Genomic DNA, 22,261 nt, shown 5'->3' on the forward strand with positions numbered 1-22,261 from the left:
GAGTTTGGCGACAGACACAGTAAGGAAAGATGAAATGATGTAAATGCATAAATCAGAGCCTTCCAAGGCCAGTGGTAAAGGGAATGGCAAGGTGTTTTGAATGAATGAATCAAAAGTATTTATTGAGTGCTCACTTTGTGCAAAACACTGTACTGTTTGGGAGGGTATATTACAACAGAATTTAGACACATTCCCCGCTCACCACAAGGAGATACAAAGTTAGGAGAAAACTCAATCAGTCTCCAAGGTCTTTGTGAGTGAGGCAGGAAAGCGTACCAGAAGACGAGAGCTTTAACGTGTATCCAATCAATCAAGCAATCATTTATTGAGTGCTTACTGTGTGCAAGGCACTTTACTAAGCGCTTGGGAGAGTATAGTATAAGAGAGGTGATAGACAAGTTTCCTGCCCACAACCAGCTAAACTGTTAAAATGGAATGGTACTTACAAATGCATCCAACAACCCCCCTAACATGTTGAGAAATATAGGGGGTGAATGGTGGTTTGAGTGGGACCCCTGAGCCCCCCTACCCCACCTGTCAATTTCTCACCACAGAGAAAAGGTATCATTATCTGGAAAAGTAGAGAAGGTGACATTCAGTCTACATTTTTGCACAGATATGAAACCAATAAATCACTCAAAAACTCTAGCCCCAGTTTATTCTCAAAATAGAAGATTTTAGAATTCAGCAGTGATAGTGGACTTTCTAATCTATTTTTAATATCTTAATTCTTGGAAAGGGAATTGCTAGGATATCCATTTCTTTCACCAGTGTTGATAGGCTTCAAAGAAATTCTAAAGTTAAAAAACAAGAGAATATTTATCGCCTATGACAAATGGATTCATCTATAAAACATATCTTTACCTTTCTGCTAACTTCCAATCATATTAAGATGGGAGAAAATCAGGTTTGTCCTGCTGAGGGAAAGGATAAATATTTCTTGAAGATGAAGAATTGAGCCACATTAAGGATTCAAGGCATTACTATTTTATGACAGGAAATCATTTTGATTCCAAAAATAAACAGTAGTAATTTCATAGCATCATGTCGATAAGTGACAAGAAGTCTTTTTCATATAGTTGTTGAAAGGGGAATTAGAACATACTAGAAATAATTTTCAAGGAATGGAATGTTCATAATTGGACTGATGAGAAGCAATGTGGCCTAATGGATAGAGCACAGGCATGGGAGTCAGAAGGATTGGCTCTGCCACTTGTCTGCTGTGTTACCTTGGGCAAGTCAATTCACTTCCCTGAGCCTCAGTTACCTCATCTGTAAAATGGGATAAAGAGTGGGAGTCCCAGATGGGACAGGGACTGTATCCAACCAAACTAGCTTGCATCTACTCCAGTGCTTAGTACAGTGCCTGGCACAATGTAAGAGCTTAACAAATACCATTAAAATAAAAAGCTGCTGAGTCTGCCATCTTTAATTATGCTGCCGGGTTTTTCCATGACCACAAGTGGGAAAGAGCAGCAGAGACATATAATAATAATAATAATAATAATAATAATAATGATAATAATAATAATAGCATTTGTTGAGCGCTTACTATGTGTGAAGCACTGTTCTAAGGACTGGGGGTATACAAGGTGATCAGGTTGTCCCATGTGGGGCTCACAGTCTTAATCCCCATTTTACAGATGAGGTAACTGAGGCTCAGAGAAGTTAAGTGACTTGCCCAAGGTCACGCAGCAGACATGTGGCAGAGCCAGGATTAGGACCCATGACCTCTGACTCCTAAGCCCAGGCTCTTTCCACTGATCCACGCTTCTTCTCTGCAGAGGCCATTCAAACAAAGTGTGTCTGAACTGAGGAGGCTATCCTCATCTGTATCCAGGCAGTAAGCAGTGCCTAATTATTCTCAGGCCTTGGCACTTGGGAGAGGAGTTTTATCCTTTAAATCAATTTAAAAGCATTTTGCTTACGGTGGATTTTGACTGCCTTGGGGGACAGCTTAAGGAAGGCAGAGATCTGAAGGTTTATTAAAAGAGCAGGATTAAGCAGTTTGAGCTGAGAGCATTACTGGAGAGTTAAAACAGAAAAAACCAAAGCTCACTATGGGACAAGACCTTCGTAGGTCATCTAGTGAAACCCCTAGATTGCACTAAAGTGCAAGAGCTACACAAACACCTTCCATGACAGATGGTAGCGCTTTGGAAGCACTTCCAAAGTGCTTAGTACAGTGCTCTGCACACAGTAAGCACTCAATAAATACGATTGAATGAATGAATGAATATTCTACTTCTGAGGACCTCTAGGAATTGAACTCCCATGGTCTCCCTAGAAAGCTCTCCCAGTGTGGCTTAATGAACAGATCACAGGACTGGGAGTCAAAAGGAACTGAGATCTAATCCTGGCTCTGCCACAGGTCTACTGTGTGACCTTGGGCAAGTCACTTAACCTCTCTGGGCCTCAGTTACCTTATCTGTAAAATGGGGACTAAGAGAACGTAAGCCCATGTGGGACAGGGACTGTGTCCAACCTGATCACCTTGAATCTACCCCAGTGCTTAGAACAGTGCTTGGCACATAGTAAGTGCTTAACAAGTACCATAGTCAGTGACATCACCCTGACCTTAAGAAAATGAAGAACACCAGATCCTTGCTTTGGGAACATTTTGTGAAAAGCAATGTGGCCCATGGAAGGGGTTTAGGCCTGGGATTTAGAAAATTTAGGTTCTAATCCGGCTCTACGATATGTCTGCTGTGTAATCTTGGGAAGTCTCTTAACTTTTCTGGGCCTCAGTTTCCTCATCTGCAAACTGGGGAGTCAATACATGTTCTCCTTTCCACCTAGACTGTAAGTCCCATGTGGGACCTGATTATCTTGTTTCTAGCCCAGTGCTTAGTACATTGCTTGACACATAGTAAATGTTTAACAAATACCATTATTATTATTATTATTATTTTGCATTTGGACATTTGAATTTTCTGTTTCAAAGTAATGGTGAGGACCACAAAGGACACTGATTTTTTTCTAAACACTGCTGAGGAGAATGCAAATCATCCAATCAATTTTATTCTAGACTGTGAGCCAGTTGTGGGCAGGGGTAGTCTCTATTTGTTGCCGAATTGTACTTTCCAAGTGCTTCGTACAGTGCTTTGCACACAGTAAGCACTCAATAAATATGATTAAATGGATGAATGAATGAATAAATATTTATTGAGCGGTTAGTGTGTCAAGCTCTGTAGCTAGGAAGAGCACAATACAACAAAGTTAGTAGTTACATTCCCTGCCCATAATGAGCTTGCAGCCTTTGAAAGAGGTTATAATAATAATAATAATGATGATGGCATTTATTAAGCGCTTACTATGTGCAAAGCACTGTTCTAAGCGCTGGATATATTGGCATATCCACTTCTGATGAGGTACAGTGTGGCTCAGTAGAAAAAGCACAGGCTTGGGAGTAGAGGCCGTGAGTTCTAATCCCAGCTCCTCCACTTGTCAGCTGTGTGACTTTGGGCAAGTCACTTAACTTCTCTGTGCTTCAGTTTCCTCATCTGTAAAATGGGGATTGAGACTGTGAACCCCACGTGGGACAACCTGATTACCTTGTATCTATCTCAGTGCTTAGAATAGTGCTTGGCACATAGTAAATGCTTAACAAATACCATCATTATTTAAAGCCTGCTGTTTAATGGAGAGTATGGTCCTAACCATAGTTCTGCTACAGGTCATTCTGAGATCTGCTTCTTTTCCAAAGCAGCAGAATGGAGCATTACAATTAACTCTGCAGTGTGGCTCTGATTTTAGTGGTGAACATCAGGGGACTCAGTTGGTGGTTCCGCACTGAAACCCCATGGCATCTTGCTTTGAAGCCAGCTTGCTTGCTCAGAGGAGAATGAAACCTTTTCCAGCAGGGAACCTTGACTTTAATTTGAGAGCAGTGATGGGAAATGAGCGAAGAGGGTATAGGAGAGAGTATAATCATTTGGGCTCACATGGTAGATGGGTAGTAAAAGAAGAAGGATCTATGTGGGGAAAAGCAGAGAGAGAGGGAGAGTGTTCCAAGGACTTCTCAGGGGAAAGATAGGGAATGGGGCTGGAGCAAACCCCTAGGCCTAGTCTGATCTAATGTCCTTAGCTTACCCACATCAGTCCTGGATTTGAATAGGCTGTCTGGGCAATTTTTGAAAGTACATATCTGACTTTCCCTTCCTTCCCTGTTGTCTGTCACCAAGGCAGGAGGGGAAGAAACAGAAAGAAAACATTAACTCGATGTCCTAATTTTTCTGTCTAGGCGCTGCATGAATCACAGAGTAACGGCTCATGAAGTCCACCAATTGATTGATTTGATTGAAAGCATCCTGGCCTAGTGAATAGAGCATGGGCCTAAGAGTCAGAAAGGACTTGGGTTCTAATCTCAACTTTCCCACTTGTCAGCTGTGTGCCCTTGGGCAAGTCACTTCAATTCTCTATGCTTCAGTTACCTCATCTGTAAAATGAGGCTGGAGACTGTGAGCCCCATGTGGGACAGGGACTGTGTCCAACCCGATTTGCTTCTATTCACTTCTTACACTGCATGGCACATAGGAACCACTATGGGTAGGGAAAGTGCTTATTATTATATTGTACTCGCCCAAGTACTTAGTACTGTGGTCTGCACACAGTAAGCACTCAATAAATACAATTGAGTGAATGAATGAATACCAGTTATTTCCATCACTATTTTTGTCCATGCCCCATTAATGCCGTGGGTACATTTGTCCTGCAGTGACATAGCGAATGCAACAATGGTGGTTCCACAACCCAGTCATGTGTGGTGAAGTGGAGTCTCATACTTCCATTGCCACCATCCATTTCTGTGCCCTCAGACTCCTAGGACATGGAAATCTAGAAAATAAGGCCCTCCCAGATGGTATTAGCAGAACTGCATGCTCCAGAAATTCTTGGGTCATAAAGAACTGCCCTCACAATCTCCCTTCCCCCATGGTCACCCTGTCTCTTCGCCTCACACTCCTTGGAAACAGCTCTGGAGATGATTTATTCTCCATAGCCACTGAGAATAAAACAGGAAGTGGGATTTATTAATAATAATAATAATAATAATGATAACAATAATAATAATGATGGTACTTGTTAAGCACTTATTATGTGCTCCATGTGTTCTAAATGCAGGAATAGTTACAAGCTAATGAGGGTGGACACAGTCCCTGTCCCACATGGGGCTCACACTCTTAATCCCCATTTTACAGGTGAGGTAACTGAGGCTCAGAGAAATGAAGTGACTTGCTCAAGGTCACACAGAAGAGAAGTGGCAGAGCCTGGATTAGAACCCACTTCCTTCTGATTCCCAGGCTTGTGGTCTTTCCACTTGGCCATTTGCTTAAAGGGTAAATAGATGTGGAGGTAAGGGAGGGTCACAAATCTTTTTTTGCTGTCGTCCATTGGTCCAAGATGTTTTTGGTAATCCTCCAGGAATTGTTCTGAGATTATTTAAGCAATTCCAACCTGGAGACAAGCCCTGGAATGAAGGTCCTTTCATCCCTCTGACCCTATATTCTTATGATCATTACACCAGAACTTGGTTTGCTACTGTAGGACTAGCTAAGAAATTTAGAATTGCTCAACTCTGTCTGTGATGACACGAATACACTAGAGACAACATCCAGTGGAAGTGTGAGTCATACAGACACCCAATCTGCACAATCCAGGCTCAAAAAAAGCCATCCTCATCGGCAGAAGCTTCTGTTTTCCAGGCTGCATTACAAGGGTAATTTACTTCAATTTCTCCACTTCTCTACCTGTATAGACACAGCCATGGTGATCATAAATCACCTAAAAAGGCTCTTTCACTTCTAAGACAGCGTCTCCGAATCGATAAGCGTAAATGGGCAGGAAAAGTCAAGCTAGGGTGGTGATAGTTGCTGAGTAGAATAGGACATGAGTATTTTCATCCATCATTGCAGGGAGAGTTTGGGCTTTTAGTGAGGGTTTGACGGCACTGATATCGTGCCTCAGATAACAGCTCTATTTCCCAGGCACATCCACCCTTCTCTCTCTTTTGTGGCTGCACTTTTTTTTAAAAAAAGGTATTTGTTAAGTGCTTATTATGTGTCAAACACTGTCCTAAGCACTGGGGTAGGTACAAGTAAATTAGGTCAGACACAGTCCCTATCCCACATGGGGCTCACAGTCTAAGTAGGAAGGAGAACAGATATTTAATCCCCATTTTACAGGTGAGGGAACTGAGGCACAGAGAAGTTAAGTGACTTGCCCCAGGTCACATGGCAAGCAATTCACAGAACAATTGGCAGAGCCAGGATTAGAACACAGGCTCTCAGGCATGCTCTTTCCTCTCGGTCATCCTGCCTCTCCACATCACCAACTGTGTTGCCCTTGGAAAGTATACCTCAGTGACAGGATGAGAGAGGCAGAAGGTGTTTTTAACCAGTTAGTCTTGAGTTATATGGGTTTATCCAGGTACAAATCCTTGAAATCTTCTTAATAATGATCTCGTGTAACCAGATAATAATAATAATAATAATAATAATAATAATAATAATAATGTTGGTATTTTTTAAGCACTTATTATGTGCCAAGCAGTGTTCTAAGCGCTGGAGTATATACAAGTAACCGAGTTATCCCACGTGGGGCTCACAGACTTCATCCCCATTTTCCAGATGAGCTAACTGAGGCTCAGAGAAGTTAAGTGATTTGCCCAAGGTCACACAGCTGACAAGTGGCAGACCCACGATCTCTGACTCCCAAGCCTGTGCTCTTTCCACTAAGCCGTGCTGTTTCAACCAGATAATTATGCATAATTATCTTACTGTACCCTGGGCATCCACCCTTCTGCTGAGGGTAAATTCCACTTGGGCCTATGAGAATGGATGTTTCATCAAATTTGAGATGACACTGTATCCACGTACTTTCTGAGACAGACCTGGGGAATCTTTTGAAAGAAAGCCCTACTTGTCAACCTTTACAGGATACATGGAAAAATTGACTGAAAGCTTTTTTCAAGACATGCTTTATGTAGGTTATCAGAAATACATGGGCAGAGTCCTATGTTTGTGTTCTTCAATCTGATGTTGGGGATCCTTTGCTCTAGTCTCAGTGAATGGAAATGTTCACAGGTTTGTCTTCCAGACTGGAAAAAACAAGTCCCATTACATTTTTCTAACCACTCATATTTCAGAGCTGCTCTCTGTTGGCCTTGTTCCTGTTTAATTTACTATCAAAACTTCCATTCGTTTCCTCTGTCAAGCCCGAAGAGGGGTACTGAGGGTGATGATATGGCTATATCAATCAATCAATCATATTTATTGAATGCTTACTGTATGTACAGCACTGTAGTAAGCGCTTGGGAGAATACAACATTTCCAAGTGTCAGCATGAAGAAGGTCTCATTTGACTTATAAGAAGCCAGCACTTCTGCTTCTGCAACAGAAAGCATCCATTCTCCTCCTAGCAGAGGGAACCTAAATGAGCAATTGACTATCCCTGGAATTAACCAGGGAAGTTCATTTGGAAACAATCCAGAAAAATCTGTACTGGGTTCCCATCTCCTTTCTTATGATTAGATTTCGGCAGGCAGTTTGGGGGGAAAAAAACCTTAGATTACATCTGAGATTTTTGCTCAAGTTATTTAATTGCAGATATACAAAAAAAAGTGTTGTAATCATAAAGTACTAGGATATCATAAAAGTGTGGTTTAGCCAAAAGGTTTGTGTCAGTTGAGCTAATTTGCAGAGCAGGATATTCAATGATATTCTGCTCCTAGGATAGTCAGAAATAAAATGAAGGAAATAATCACCATTTAAATCCAAGAGGGGAACAAGTTAACAATAGGAAAACTGGATTCCAATAAAGAAGAAATCATTTCTGTAAAGTGAGATACCGCTGAGAGCCCTGAAAATAATGATAGACCACTCTTTTCCCAGTGCATAGATTTCCTCAAAGGGAAAGTTAAATCAAACAAGAAGGTTTGAGGGCTTGGAATGAAAGATGCTAGTTGGTGAGAGGGCCTCAGAAGCAGCACTGAACACGACAGCAGGGGGAAGAAGCCAGAATGCTTTGGTGTCTATGTTTCCTCAGCAATCAAAGAAACCATCAAGAGAACAGCAACGGAAGCTGAATGTTGTTGATTCACATATTCCTGGCCATGACCCAAAATGGCACAGCTATGCTAGAGGTCAAGAGAAAGTTCTCCTTAGAAAGCAGCCCCATTAAAAAGTTACCACCGGAATTTACACTTAGCCTTCTGATTCCAATCAGAAGAATTCACAGGCCAAAGATCGAACAAACTTCATTCATTCGGTCGAATTTATTGAACACTTACTGTGTAGAGATTACTGTACTAAGTAGTCAGGAGAGTACGGTATAATAATAGACACATTCCCTGCCCACAATGAACTTACAGCCTGGAGAACAAACCCCATCAAGGGTAGTACTCCATCTCTCCAGGATGGTTTAGACACCTACCTGCTTGAAGTAAGGGATGGGTGAAATTGACCCCTGCAGACCCCCTCCCCCCACCGGTTTAGCATTCCTTTTATTCAATACTCCTCATGCTGGGGCCCTCAGTTTTGTAAAATAAAATGAGCTGAATTTAATGACCTTACAGATTAGAGGATGCTATTAGGGTATTCAATGGTATTGTATCCAGGCTTCCCAGGCTCAGTGATATGACTCAGTTGACAAATTCTAATTTGACAAAGACTCAGGGAACATGCCTAACAACTCTGTTGTAGTATAATGAATGATGGTATTTGTCAAGCACTTACTATGCATCAAGCACTGTTCTAAGTGCTGCGATAGATACAAGCTGAGTAGTTCAGACACAGTCCCTGTCCCACATGGGGCTCACAGTCTTAATCCCCATTTCACAGCTGAGGTAGCTGAGGCACAGAGGAGTGAAGTGACTTGCCCAAGGTTAAACAACATATAAGTGGCAGAGCTGGTATTAAAACCTAGGTCCTTTTGACTCAGGCCTGTGCTCTATCCACTAGACCACTCTGTTTCTCTACAGTGCCAACTTCTGAATACAGTGCTCTGCATGCAGTAAGCAGTCAATAAATACAATCAGTGGATTGAATACATTTTGTAAATATAGCTCAGCCACTGGTGCACGCAAAACAATAAAAAGGTGGTCCGGTTTGGGATGACCAAATTGATAAAGTGCTTTCCTGCTGCAGTGAAAGAAAGTCTCATTTCTCTTCATCTTCTCTTGGAGAAACATACCTTTCCCTCACCAACGGCGAGGCGGTGATCTTGACTTTGGGAGGCTGCTCGGACTAAGCGTAAGGTAGATCAGAACAAGCCCAGCAGTGTGGCCTAGTGGATAGAGCACGGGCCTGGGAGTTAGAAGGACCTGGGTTCTGATACCGGCTCCACCCCTTGTCTGTTGCGTGACCTTGGGCAAGTCACTTCACTTCTCTGTGCCTCAGTTTCCTCCTCTGCAAAATAAGGATTGAGATTGTGAGCCCCATTTGTAATAATAATAATAATGATAATGGCATTTGTTAAGTACTTACTATGTGCAAAGCACTGTTCTAAGCACTGGGGGGGACACAAGGTGATCAGGGTGTCCCACAGGGGGCTCACAGTCTTAATCCCCATTTTACAGATGAGGGAACTGAGGCATAGAGAAGCTAAGTGACTTACCCAAGGTCACACAGCTGACAATTGGAGGAACTGGGATTTGAACCCATGACTTCTGATTCCCAAGCCCGGGCTCTTTCCATTGAGCCACACTGCTTCGTACTGTGTATTTGTACTGTGTATTTGTACTGTATCCAACCTGATTAGCTTGTACCTACCCCAGCTTTTAGAATAGTGCTTCACACATAGTAAATGCTCAACGAATGCCATCATCATTATTACTATTAGGTTTACGGTGGATCCTTATCCTAGTTGATGTCTGGCCCTGTTTCTTCTAGGTGCAAACAGATGAGCTATGCGGAAGACCTGCCACAGATCTCCGTAGTCTTCATTTTCGTCAATGAAGCTCTGTCTGTCATCCTGCGCTCAGTGCACAGCGTTGTCAATCACACTCCATCGCACCTTCTGAAGGAGATCGTTCTGGTGGATGACAACAGTGATAATGGTGAGCAAGGAAATGAGGCTTATTAATCCTTTGGCTGCCTCTTCCACTTCTGTATTGATTTAGGCCTCTTCTCAGCCCTCGTGGTATTTGAGACATGTACGTTTGAGAGTTCGATGTCTGTCTCTCCCGGTAGAATGTAAGGTCCATGTGGCCAACCAGAGAACATATCTTGCATTTCTTAGGTACTTCCTGAGCTCTTAATTCAGGGCATTGCATGCAGTGAGCACTCAATAAATGCCCCCAGTACTACTACAGTTCCTTCAATCATATTTATTGAGCACTTACTGTGTGCAGAACACTGTACTAAGTAATTGGGTGAATACAACCGAACAATAAACAGATGCATTACCTGCCCACGACAAGCTTACAGTCTAGGAGACAACGAAGCTTATCTTTGATGGATAGGTGGATGGTCACGGGCTGCTGAGTTGCTTCCATTGGACTGGATTTCCAGTGTGTTACCTAAAATGATCCCAAGTTCAGAGCTAGAGACAGACAGAAATAACTGTCTGTCTGAAGCAACACTTGGTTTGCATGCATCTGTTTGCACAGTTGTTTTTGATTAGGATCATCATCCATGTCTCATGGCATGGGATTATTCTCGTCAAGAACAAATTGTGTTGTCTAAATGCCCTCCAGGGTGTAGTGTTTTCTATGGCCCTATCCAAGTCCTGCTGAATAGACACAGAATGTGTCCACTGGGAGCCTACAATCTAAGATAGACAGCTTTGGTATGCACAAGTTGCATTCTGAGACTCATACCTCCCACCCAGTTGATATGTGGGAGGCATATTGTGCTATTTTAAATGCAGCATGGCTTAGTGGATAGACCACAAGCCTGGGAGTCAGAAGCTCCCAGGTTCCAATCTCAGCTCCAACACATGTCTACTGTGGGGCTTGGGGCAAGTCACTTAACTTCTCTGGTCCTCAGTCATCTCATAATAATAATAATAATGGTATTTGTTAAGCACTTACTACGTGCCAAGCTCTGTTCTAAGCTCTGCGGGGGATACAAGGTGATCAGGTTGTCCCACGTGGGGCTTAATCCCCATTTTACAGGTGAGGTAACTGAGGCACAGAGAAGTTATGTGGCTTGCCCGAGGTCAGACAGCTGACAAGTGGAGGAGCGGAGATCTGTAAAACGGGGATGAAGAATGTGAGCCCCTTGTGGGACAGTCACTGTGTCCAACCTTGTATCTACCCCAGAGCTTAGAATTGTGCTCGGCCCATAGCAAGCGCTTAACGAGTACCATAACTATTACTGTTTCCATAATGATCATTCAAGCTGGATCCTGATGAAACGCACTATCGCTTTCCTCTGCAGTTGAGCTGAAATTTAATCTGGACCAGTATGTCAATAAACGGTACCCGGGACTGGTGAAGATTGTTCGCAACAACAAGCGAGAGGGGCTGATCCGAGCGCGGATCCAGGGCTGGAAAGCCGCGACATCTCCCATTGTGGGTTTCTTCGATGCGCATGTCGAGTTCAACACAGGCTGGTAAGGCACAGCCCCAGAGATGCTCCTGTAGTCTCTCCAGGAGGCCACGAACAGATTACATCAACAGATTTGGGCCAATTCCCGGATATGAGCAATGCACAAATGAAATGTTCACAGCAGCAAAGAAGTACTGTGGCCTAGTGGATACAGCAAGGGCCAGAGAGTCAGAAGGGCCTGGGTTCTAATTCCAGTTCTGCCGCTTGTCTGCCGTGTGACCTTGGGAGAATCACTTCACTTCTCTGTGCCTCAACTACTTCAACTGTGAAATGGCCCCATGTGAGACAGGGACTGTGTCCAACCTGATTAACTTGTATCTAACCCGGTGCTTAGAACAGCACTTGGCACATCGTGAGTGCTTAACATCTACCATAATCATAATTACCATAATTAATGTGTGACACGGACTGTGTCCAACTCAATTTGCTTGCATCCATCCCAGTGCTTAGTACAGTGCCTGGCATGTAGTAAGCACTTAACAAATGCTATTACTATTATTATTGTTATTATTGTTATGTTGCTATTAGTGGGGCTTCTCTGCAGACATGAGTTTGCAACATATGTTCAGTGATCTGTTGGCATGTTATTTCTGACTGAGCTTCCATTACATACAGCTATAGTCCTCCGGGCTAGCCTTGGAGTCCTTAGGCAGTGTATGGCATTACTCTCACTCCACTCAGTGGAGACAGATAGAAGCAACTTGCGAAAAAATTAATTTGAGACCCTGCTAGTGGCCTGCTCCTTTAGGTCTGAGGTAGAGGAGAAATTACAGTGAAAGAGCTTACCCTTGGGTTTGCTTTGCGACGGTTTCTCTCATTCTCTTGGGAGACAGACGGACCCCTTAAAGATAAATACCTTTCCTTGTGTTCATTTTTCCCACTAGTCACGCTTGGAAGGAAATTGAATTTTCTCTTGTGCGCATAACTGGAGCTTAAAAATGAATAGGCTTCCTTTATTGTTTGCTTTTGTCCCAACAAGCCGGTTGTGGCGTTTGCTGTTGTAGTGCTTCTGTAGAATCAACGGGGTGAGCTCCCGAGTAGAATGCTTTCCTATGATATATGTCCTTCTCCTGGAAGGATTTTTTTCCTTTCCTTTTCTTTTTTTTTTTCAATTCTGGCTACAGAGGCAGAATCTCATCTGGACCTTTATGAAATGGAGCTTGCTTGAGGGTATACATTGCTTTGCTTTGTTCAAATGTAGCCTCCTATAACAGTTCTGGTGGACCTTTTCTATTAAAGCATAACCTTTGGTGAGAAACTCATTGTAGAGTGGGGAAACAAAACTGCTATTGTAAGAGTCGCCCATGTGATTATTTGTGGCTAAAACCAGCACGTATAAAAGTTTGTTGGGAATTTTAGGAAACCAGAGGCAGACGTGTATGCACGTATGCACATGCGCACACACACACACACACACACACACACGCTCACACACATATGTATACATATAGAAAGAGATATCTATATAGAGAGATATAGATATATTTATATAGGCCATTCATTTTCAAGGATGGTATCTATTTCTGGTAAGATCCTATCAGTGCAACATGGCCTAGTGGATAGAACACAGCTTGGGAGTCAGAAGGTCATGGGTTCTAATCCCAGCTCTGCCACTTGTCTGCAGTCTCTCCACAGTCTCTTCCACCCGTGGAAGTCTCTTTCATGCTTTCTTTCTTTCCCTCTGTATCTGGTACAACCCTTTTGATGCCGATCACATCTTGGAAATAAAAACCCCGATAGATGAGATCCATGGTACTGAAAGCACAGGTGATCTATCATGTCAAAATACAATTTTTGAAAAGGCAGATTTTCAATTTCCATGACTGAAAAATGTATTTATCCACCTACAAATAGCCCCTTTATCCTGAAGCAATAATATACAATGCTTCAGCCTTATTAACAGTGCTTGGCATTTACGGAGAGCTTTTCATCTCTGGAGCACTTTGCAAACATTAATTAATTAATCCTGTTCCCATTGCTGCAAGGTGGTAAACAATATTATTCTAGTTTCTCAGGAAGGAAACTGAAACCTAGAAGGGAACAGGGAGATTCTCATCCTCAAAAATCCTTCAGTCTTCAGTGTATTCATTCCCTCACTCAAGAAACAAACCCTGAAGTGTGGCAGGAGTAGTAGCACTAACTAAGCAGATTCATTCATTCAGTTGTATTTATTGAGCACTTATTGAGTACTGTACCTTAGTACCTTAGCGCTTGGGAGAGAACAGTAAGACAAAAGACACATTCCCTGCCCACTATGAGCTCTCAGTCAAGAAGATGTGCTGTACAGAGTCACTTCAGAGCTGAGCATAGAATAAGCATGTCCTAAATGCTATGATTATTATTAATTGCTAAAATGCTTAACTTTAAGCACTTCTAAAATCCTCAGGTCAGTGGAATGGGGTACCCCAAGATTGAAAATTTGGATGTTCACTAGTTGGAAGGTTCTGCATCTCACTTCTTTTAACATGATAGATGTCAGTTATTACAGGGGAAACAGGAAGGAATTTACTGCAAACAGTTTGTAGCTGACATGGTGGAGGGTTTTTTTCATGGCCTCATTTCTGCTCCTGTTCTCACTTTATTCCTTCTTGGTAGAATTTCCACGGTGAGAAACTTCATCAGTGCAACCACAGGCACCTTTTAAAACATGAATGCTCACAGCAAATGCCATATTCAAGAAAGGAGCCAACTCTCTTTCCTCTTCTTGGATATATACGCCCCTCCTGTCTTTCATATCAATCAATCAGTGATATAAACTGAGTGCTTACTATGGGCAGAACAATGAACTAAGTACTTTTTTATTTCTTCTTATGGTACATGTCACATGTGATGATGATGTTTGTGGTATCTGTTAAGCTCCTACTATATGCCAAGCCCTGTACTAAGTGCTGGGCTAGATAAAAGATAATTGAGTTGGACACGGTCCATGTCCCACATTGGGCTCACAGTCTTAATCTCCATTTTACAGGTGAAGTAACTGAGGCAGAGAGAAGTGAAGTGACTCAGCCAAGGTCACACAGAAGACAAGTGGTGAAGCTGGGTTTAGAACTCAGTTCCTCTGACTTATAGATTCCTTGCACTAGTCCACTTTGCTTCTCTGGGAGAGTACAATACAACAGAGTGATGGTACATTCCCTGCCCACAGTGACCTTACAGTCTAGAGGTTTGGGGGTTTTTTTGGTTTTTAAATGGTATTTGTTAAGTGCTTACTATGTGACAGGCACTGTACTAATCAATGGGTAGATGCAAGCTTAACAGGTTGGATACAGTTCCTGCCCCACACTTTCTTTCTTTCCCTCTGTATCTGGTGCAACCCTTTTGATGCCGATCACATCTTGGAAATAAAAACCCCGATAGCTCACAGTCTTGACAGATGAGGTTCCTGAGGCATGGAGAAATTAAGTGACTTGCCCAAGGTCACGTAGCAGACAAGTGGCCTAGCCAGGATTAGAACCCAAGGTTGTCCAAGGCTGTTTATTCCAAGGGTCCTTTCTGGAAGTACACAGGCTTGCTTCATAGAGGGAGAAAGAAGTCTGGAATTTCAAACTGGGAAATAAGGTGTGACTAGAATGAAGAACAAACCTGGGCTTATAACAGCAAACCCTGACAAACTCGCCATATGACTCTCCATCTGGCCACCTTGGGGAGAAATGTGGCTGCTTTTCATTGAGAAGCTATGGAGTCATTGTGGTTCATTTGACCTTTTTCCCTTTCCTAACTTCCTCCCATCTGAGGTTCCCCAAACATCCTGCCACTCTGCTGCTCGTGACTCTTATGCCCGTAAAAACTCTGCATCCCAATAGGATGGAAAGAATACTTAAGCAGAAGTTTTGAAAGAATTTTCGGGGAGGAGCAATCCCCATCTCATCTCTCTTATAATTATGTATTTACCATTTCAGTAAAGGCTTCCCAAGGTTTGGTGGTAATTTGCCCACAAAAAAACCTATCCACTTGGCAGTCTCTACTATGGAAGCCAGGAGAGCTGCGGTGTGTCACTAATAATAATAATTGTGGTATTTGTTCAGCATTTACTGTGTGCCAAGCACTGGGATAGATAAAATCTCATCATATCAGATATTGTCGCTGTCTCTCATAAAGTTTCACAGTCCAAGGGGGAGGGAGATCAGGTATTTTATTCCCATTTTTACAGAAGAGGAAACTGAGGCATGGGATTTGCCCAGAGTCACACAGCAGGCAAGTGACAGAACCAGGATTGGAAGCAGTATGGACTAATAGAAAGAACTTTCTATTAATAGAAGGAGAAGCAGCGTGGCTCAGTGGAAAGAGCACGGGCTTTGGAGTAAGAAGTCATGAGTTCAAATCCCAGCTCCGCCAATTGTCAGCTGTGTGACTCTGGGCAAGTCACTTAACTTCTCTGTGCCTCAGTTACCTCATCTGAAAAATGGGGATGAAGACTGTAAGCCCCCCGTGCAACAACCTGATCACCTTGTAACCTCCCTAGCACTTAGAACAGTGCTTTGCACATAGTAAGTGCTTAAAAAATGCTATTATCATTATTATTATTAACTTGAGCCTGGAGTTCTAATCCCTGCTCCTTTATGGCCTGCTGTGTGACCTTGGGCAAGCCCCTTAGTTTCTCTGTACCTCAGTTTCCTCGTCTGTAAAATGGGGCTTAAATCATACTCCTACTTAGACTTCCCCATGTGAAAGCAAGTCTGTGTCTGACCTGATTATCTTGTATCTCCTCCAGTACTTACTATGTGCCTACAAAGGTAGTACTTAACAAGAACCATGATTATTAGAACCCAATTCTCCTCACTCCCAGTCTTGTACTCATTCCACTGATAATAACAACCATCAGACTCATTTCAGTGTTCTAGGTTAGAAACACTTCTGGAAAACTGGAAAGAGCATGCTGAGGAGATGGGGCTGTGATTTTGAGAGGAAAATACACCGGGCGGGCCAAAGCCACCTGAATTCCTTTCTATCTCGCCAAATCACTGTGCCACAGACTGAAGTCCAGTTGGAGGGAATGGCATCTACTCTTGGCAGGAGGCATGTCTGAGGTGTTGGGAGGAATCTGGGGCCCTGCAGCTGAATTTGAGGGGGTCTTTGAATGTAAAATGAGGGGAGAGGCCGGAAGATGAGTAGAAAACACTGCCATCTGGAACACAAAAACCCTATTGGCTCATTGTGGCCAGGGAATGTGTCTGTTATATTGTAGTGTTGTACTCTCCCAAGCGCTTAGTACAGTGCCCTGCACACAGTAAGCACTCAATAAATAGAATTGATTGACTGAATGATTGATAGACCATGTGCTCTTGTCCCACCTCACTTCAGGAGCCTACTCTACAGTGACATCAGTACTAGTAGTGGTAATAGTAATAGTGGGGCAATAGTAATCAATCAATCAATCCATCATATTCATTGAGCACATGCTGTGTGCAGAGCATTGTACCAAGCACTTGGGAGAATACAATATAACAGAGGTAGTAGACACATTCCCTGCCCTCAAGAAGCTTACAGTCTAGAGGAGGAGACTAATGGTGTTCATACGTATTAAGCACCTACTGAGGGCAAAGCATTGTACTAAACCCTGACTCCCCTAGACAGAGCACTTGAGAGGTAGTATGACCTAGAGGAAAGAACACAGACCTGGGACCTAGGTTTTAATCCCAGCTCTACCTCTTGTCTGCTCTGTGACCTTAAGCAAGTCACTTAACTTCTCTGTGCTTCAGTTCCCTCATCTGTAAAATGGGGGTTCAATACTTGTTCTTCCTCCTACTTAGACTGTGAGCCCCAGGTAGGACCTGATTATCTTTTATCTACCCCAGCACTTTGTACAGTGCTCGGTACAGAGTAATTGCTTCACAAATACCACGGTTGGTATTAGACAGGTGAGAAATAAGGACCCAGTTACTGGCGTCCAAAGGGCTAAGAATATGGGGGAAAGAGGTCTCTCGGTGGAAGACAGAAAAAGAAAGAGGAAACAAAACTTCAAATCTGCATAAAATACAAAGACAAGGATATCACCAGGGAAGAACTTTAGCACTGGACAGATTCAATAATAATGTTTATGGCATATATTGAGCACTTACAATGTGTCAAACATAGTTCCATGCACTTGGGAAGATACAAGTTAGTCAGGCCAGGCACAGTCCCTGTCTCACATAGGGCTCACAGTCTAAATAGTCTAAGCCTAGACTTGTCCTCCCAAACACAATCCGACATATGCCAGACTGTTAGTGTTTTCCATTTCTCTTTTTTTACTCATTTTATTTATCATATTTGTTAAGTGCTTACTATAAGCATGGCACTGTTCTAAGTATTCGGGTAGATACAAAGTAATCAGGTTGGACACAGTCCACATCCCACAGTCATTCATTCAATAGTATTTATTGAGCGGTACTGTGTTCAGAGCACTGTACTAAGCTCCTGGGAAGTATAATTCAGCAACAAATCAGAGACAATCCCTGCCCACAGTGGGCTCACAGTCTTGAAGGGGAGAGACAGACAACAAAACAAGTAAACAGGCATCAGTGACATCAATATAAATAGAATTATAGATATAGTCACATCATTAATAAAAATAAATAGAACTATATTTATAAATATGTACATATATACACAAGTGCTGTGGGGTGGGAAGGGGGGGAGCAGAGGAAATGGGGGTTTGTCTGGGAGGGCCTCCTGGAGGAGGTGAGCTTTCAGTAGGGCTTTGAAGGGGGGAAATGTGCTGGTTTGGCAGATGTGAGAAAGGAGGACATTCCAGGCCAGAGGTAGGCTGTGGGCCAGGGGTCGACAGTGGGCAGGCGAGAATGAGGTACAGTGAGAAGGTTAGTACCAGAGGAGTGGAGTGTGTGGGCTGGGATGTAGAAGGAGAGAATGGAGGTGAGGTAAGAAGGGGCAAGGTAATGGAGAGTTTTGAAGCCAATAGTGAGGAGTGTTTGCTTGATATGGAGGTTAATAGGCAACTACTGAAGAATTTTGAGGAGGGGGATGATATGCCCAGAACGTTTCTGTAGAAAGATAATCTGGGCAGCAGAGTGAAGTGTAGCCTGAAGTGGGGAGAGACAGGAGGTTGGGAGATCAAAAAGGATGCTGATGCAGTCATCTAGTCAGGATATGATGAATTTTAAGATTTTACTCTTAAAATCTTACAAGTTTAAAAATTTAAATTTAAAGTCTAAAAATTTACAAGTGATTGTACTCATGACTGATGCACAAGGGGCTTAAAATCTTAATCCCCATTTTACAGTTGAGAGAACGAAGGCACAGATAAGTGAAGTGACTTGTCCAAGGTCACACAGAAGACAAGTGGCAGAACCAGTATTAAAACACAGATCCTTCTGACTCCCATGTCCATGGTCTGTCCTCTAGGCCCTGCTGCTCCTCTCTGCTGCTTCTGAGGGCGGGGACCATGTGTCTTCATTTTCTATTTGCACTCAGGTACTCAGTGTATACTCTTGACTGTTTGGTCCATTATGGTCACTTCACATTTTCCCCAACCTTCAAGTCCGGACTGCAACTGGCAGAGAGAGGCCCAGAAGTAGAGCCAGGCTTTGCAGAGCCTCCCTGGAGTGGATGGGGAACCCCTACACCAATTAAATGTCAAAGTTGAAGAATTTAGGGAGAAGAAAATAATTTATCCTGATTTTCATTTTGTTAATATTGAAATCTTTGAGTCAGAGAAGATGCTAAAGACATTTTGGCTGAAGGCACACACTCCTCACCCACCTTGGATGTACAGTATGCCCCTGTGCAAGCTCCGAAGCAGGACCAGACATACTACCCAACCTCGGTAATGTTTTCTTCACCATCATCCTCCAGACAATGTGCTCACTGTGGGCAGGGAACATGTCTATTAACTCGTTTGTACTCTCCCAAGCTCTTAGTACCTCACAGTAAGCACTGAATAAATAGCATTGATTTATAAATACCATCGGCAGCAGCAGCATCTTCATCATCATCATTATCAAAAGTCCAAGTTAGTACTGGGCCTTGTCTTGAATTAACATATTATCACAAGTCTCAGAAACTCAAACTTCCTCACCAACTATTTCCCATCCATTAAGTGAATTCTTCCAGTGACTTAGTGAAGGAAGGAAGAGGCAGCTGGGTGTATGCCCATTTTATCAGTGAGGAAACTGAAGTACCAAGAAGTGAAGCCAAGGCCAAATCATAATAATAATAATGATGGCATTTATTAAGCGCTTACTATGTGCAAAGCACTGCTCTAAACTCTGGGGAGATTACAAGGTGATCAGGTTGTCCCACAGGGGCCTCACAGTCTTAATCCCCATTTTTACAGATGAGATCACTGAGGCACAGAGAAGTTAAGTGACTTGCCCAAAGTCACACACCTGACAATTGGCAGAGCTGGGATTTGAACCCATGACCTCTGAGTCCAAAGCCCGGGCTCTTTCCACTGAGCCACGGAAGGCAATGCCAGAGGGGCAGTCACCATAGGCAAAATATCCAATGAAAATTATTTATGAGAAGGTGGGAAAATCAATGCAGCTTGCAGAGCAGATGAGATGGGGGTGGGGAGGTGTGGTTGGGGGGCAAAGAGAAAGGAGGAATAGAACAGAGAAGTTTTACCTGAGGCTCACATAAACCTATTATTAACCGTAACTATCAATAACTATCATCAGTTGTATTTGCTGAGCATTGTTCGTGGTGTTGTGGGGAATTAATGAAAGAGAAAATGACGCAGTCCCTATCCTTGAGGAGCTTACAAGCTTACAATTTAATAGAGGAGAAAATACATCAGGAACATGCAACTAGAGAAAATATTCTGAAGTTAAAAGCATGAAACATGATTGCAAATGACAGAAATAGGGACGAGATTTACAATAAAATCCCGAAGTACCGGGGTGGCTTGAAACATGGGATTTGGATCAGGGGTTGGAGGGGCGGAAAGCTATTCTATGATTCATAGAAGCCTTGTGGAGTCTAACATCGAGATAATAATAATAATAATAATAATAATAATAATAATAATAATAATAATAATGGCATTTGTTAAGTGCTTACTATGTGCAAAGCACTGTTCTAAGTGCTGTGGGGGGAGGGGGAACAAGGTGACCAGGTTGTCCCAAGTGGGGCTCACCATCTTCATCCCCATTTTACAGATGAGGTAACTGAGGCCCAGAGAAGTGAAGTGACTTGCCCGAGGTCACATAGCTGACAATTGGCAGAGCCAGGATTTGAACCCACGAACTCTGACTCCAAAGCCCGGGCTCTTTCCATTGAGCCACGCTGCTTGGATGAGCATCAGACCCAAGATTTCAGGATCGAGAACCTGAATGGAGGAAGGAATTCTAGGGCTAGGGATTTGCTCAGGGCCACTGGAGAGCTCTGAGAAGTGGCATCACCTAGTAGAAAGAGCACAGGCCTGGGAGTTAGAGACCCTGGATTCTATTCCTGGCTCCACCATTTGCCTACTGTGTGACCTTGGCCAAGTCACTCAACTTCTCTGGGCCTCAATTTCCTCTTCTGCAAAATGGGGATTCGATACCTGTTCTCCCTTCTACTTAGACTGTGAGCCCCATGTAGGGCAGGGACCATGTCTGACCCAATTCATGTGGAGGGTCAAAGTGTTTCAGGGCTTTAGTTGGACAGTCTTGTATCAACCCCAGCACTTAGTACAGTGCTTGGCACATAGAAAGCACTTAACAAATATCATTAGTAGTAGTAGTAGTAGTAGTAGTAGTAGTAGTAGTAGTAGTAGTAGTAGTAGTATCATTATTATAGTTATTGTCCCTGTTTGCCATGCTTCCACTGGACACAGAGGAGAAGTGAGCAAGTAAGCAAGCAGGGGCATGGACTACTGCTAAGTGAACGCAAGGGTTTCTCAGAGCCAGGACTAAGATGACTGCTGTGCTATAGCATCGTGACCCAGTAGGTGGTAGCCATGGCAGAAGCCACAGACTTTGAAGAGCTCTTAAAATAGTCTCAGAGGGATGAAGATTATGAAATGAGAGGATGTACTTCCCAGCGGCAGTCTAGAGAGGAGGTGGGCTTTAAATGATGGAGGAAGGGAAAAAGGAATACTACAAAGTGAGAAAAGAGGGCAGGCAAAGGGAAGTGGTCTGCTGGAGACGAGGGATGGTAATAATAATAATAATAATAGCATTTATTAAGCACTTACTATGTGCAAAGCACTGTTCTAAGAGCTGGGGAGGTTACAAAGTGATCAGATTGCCCCACAGGGGTCTCACAGTCTTAATCCCCATTTTACAGATGAGGTAACTGAGGCCCAGAGAAGTTAAGTGACTTGCCCAACATCACACAGCTGGCAATTGGCAGAGCCGGGATTTGAACCCATGACCTCTGGCTCCAAAGCCCGTGCTCTTTCCTCTGAGCCATGCTGCTTCTCTAAGGACAAAGGATGATGTTTTTCAAGCATTGAAGGCCATAGGGCCAGAGGATAGCATCTGTAAGAGGAAGTGCAAGTGCATGCTAAGTTACGTTTCAGAGAAATACCTGGCGGCTTAAATTATGATGGAACCCAGAGTGAAGCGTTGGAGAGAAGAGGGAGAGGTGTAAGAGGCTGATGAGGTATAGGCCAGTGAGAGAGATCATTAAATGGAGGAAATGATCTGAAGTAGCTCTGGATGCACTGGACAAATGTACTCATTTAAACACTCCATCAGTGGGCCATCCTGTTTTGAAATTCCTGACAAACACTTGAGGTGTCAATGACCTTCAAGGCTCTGCGTTTTCTCCTCTCTAGCTCCTACACCCCC

At 43.1% G+C, this 22,261-nt stretch overlaps 1 protein-coding gene across 1 annotated transcript in view; it reads left to right on the forward strand.

Annotated features, from left to right (window-relative positions):
• The window catches only part of GALNT9 (polypeptide N-acetylgalactosaminyltransferase 9), a 260,712-nt gene that overhangs the window by 92,506 nt on the left and 145,945 nt on the right, over positions 1 to 22,261 (forward strand). The window contains exons 3-4 of the mRNA XM_038763871.1: positions 9,888 to 10,054; positions 11,379 to 11,553. Coding sequence (XP_038619799.1) covers positions 9,888 to 10,054; positions 11,379 to 11,553 — 342 coding nt within the window. The remainder of the gene's footprint in view (positions 1 to 9,887; positions 10,055 to 11,378; positions 11,554 to 22,261) is intronic.

This window comes from Tachyglossus aculeatus, chromosome 21, assembly GCF_015852505.1.
Source record: "Tachyglossus aculeatus isolate mTacAcu1 chromosome 21, mTacAcu1.pri, whole genome shotgun sequence".
Lineage (NCBI taxonomy): Eukaryota > Metazoa > Chordata > Mammalia > Monotremata > Tachyglossidae > Tachyglossus > Tachyglossus aculeatus.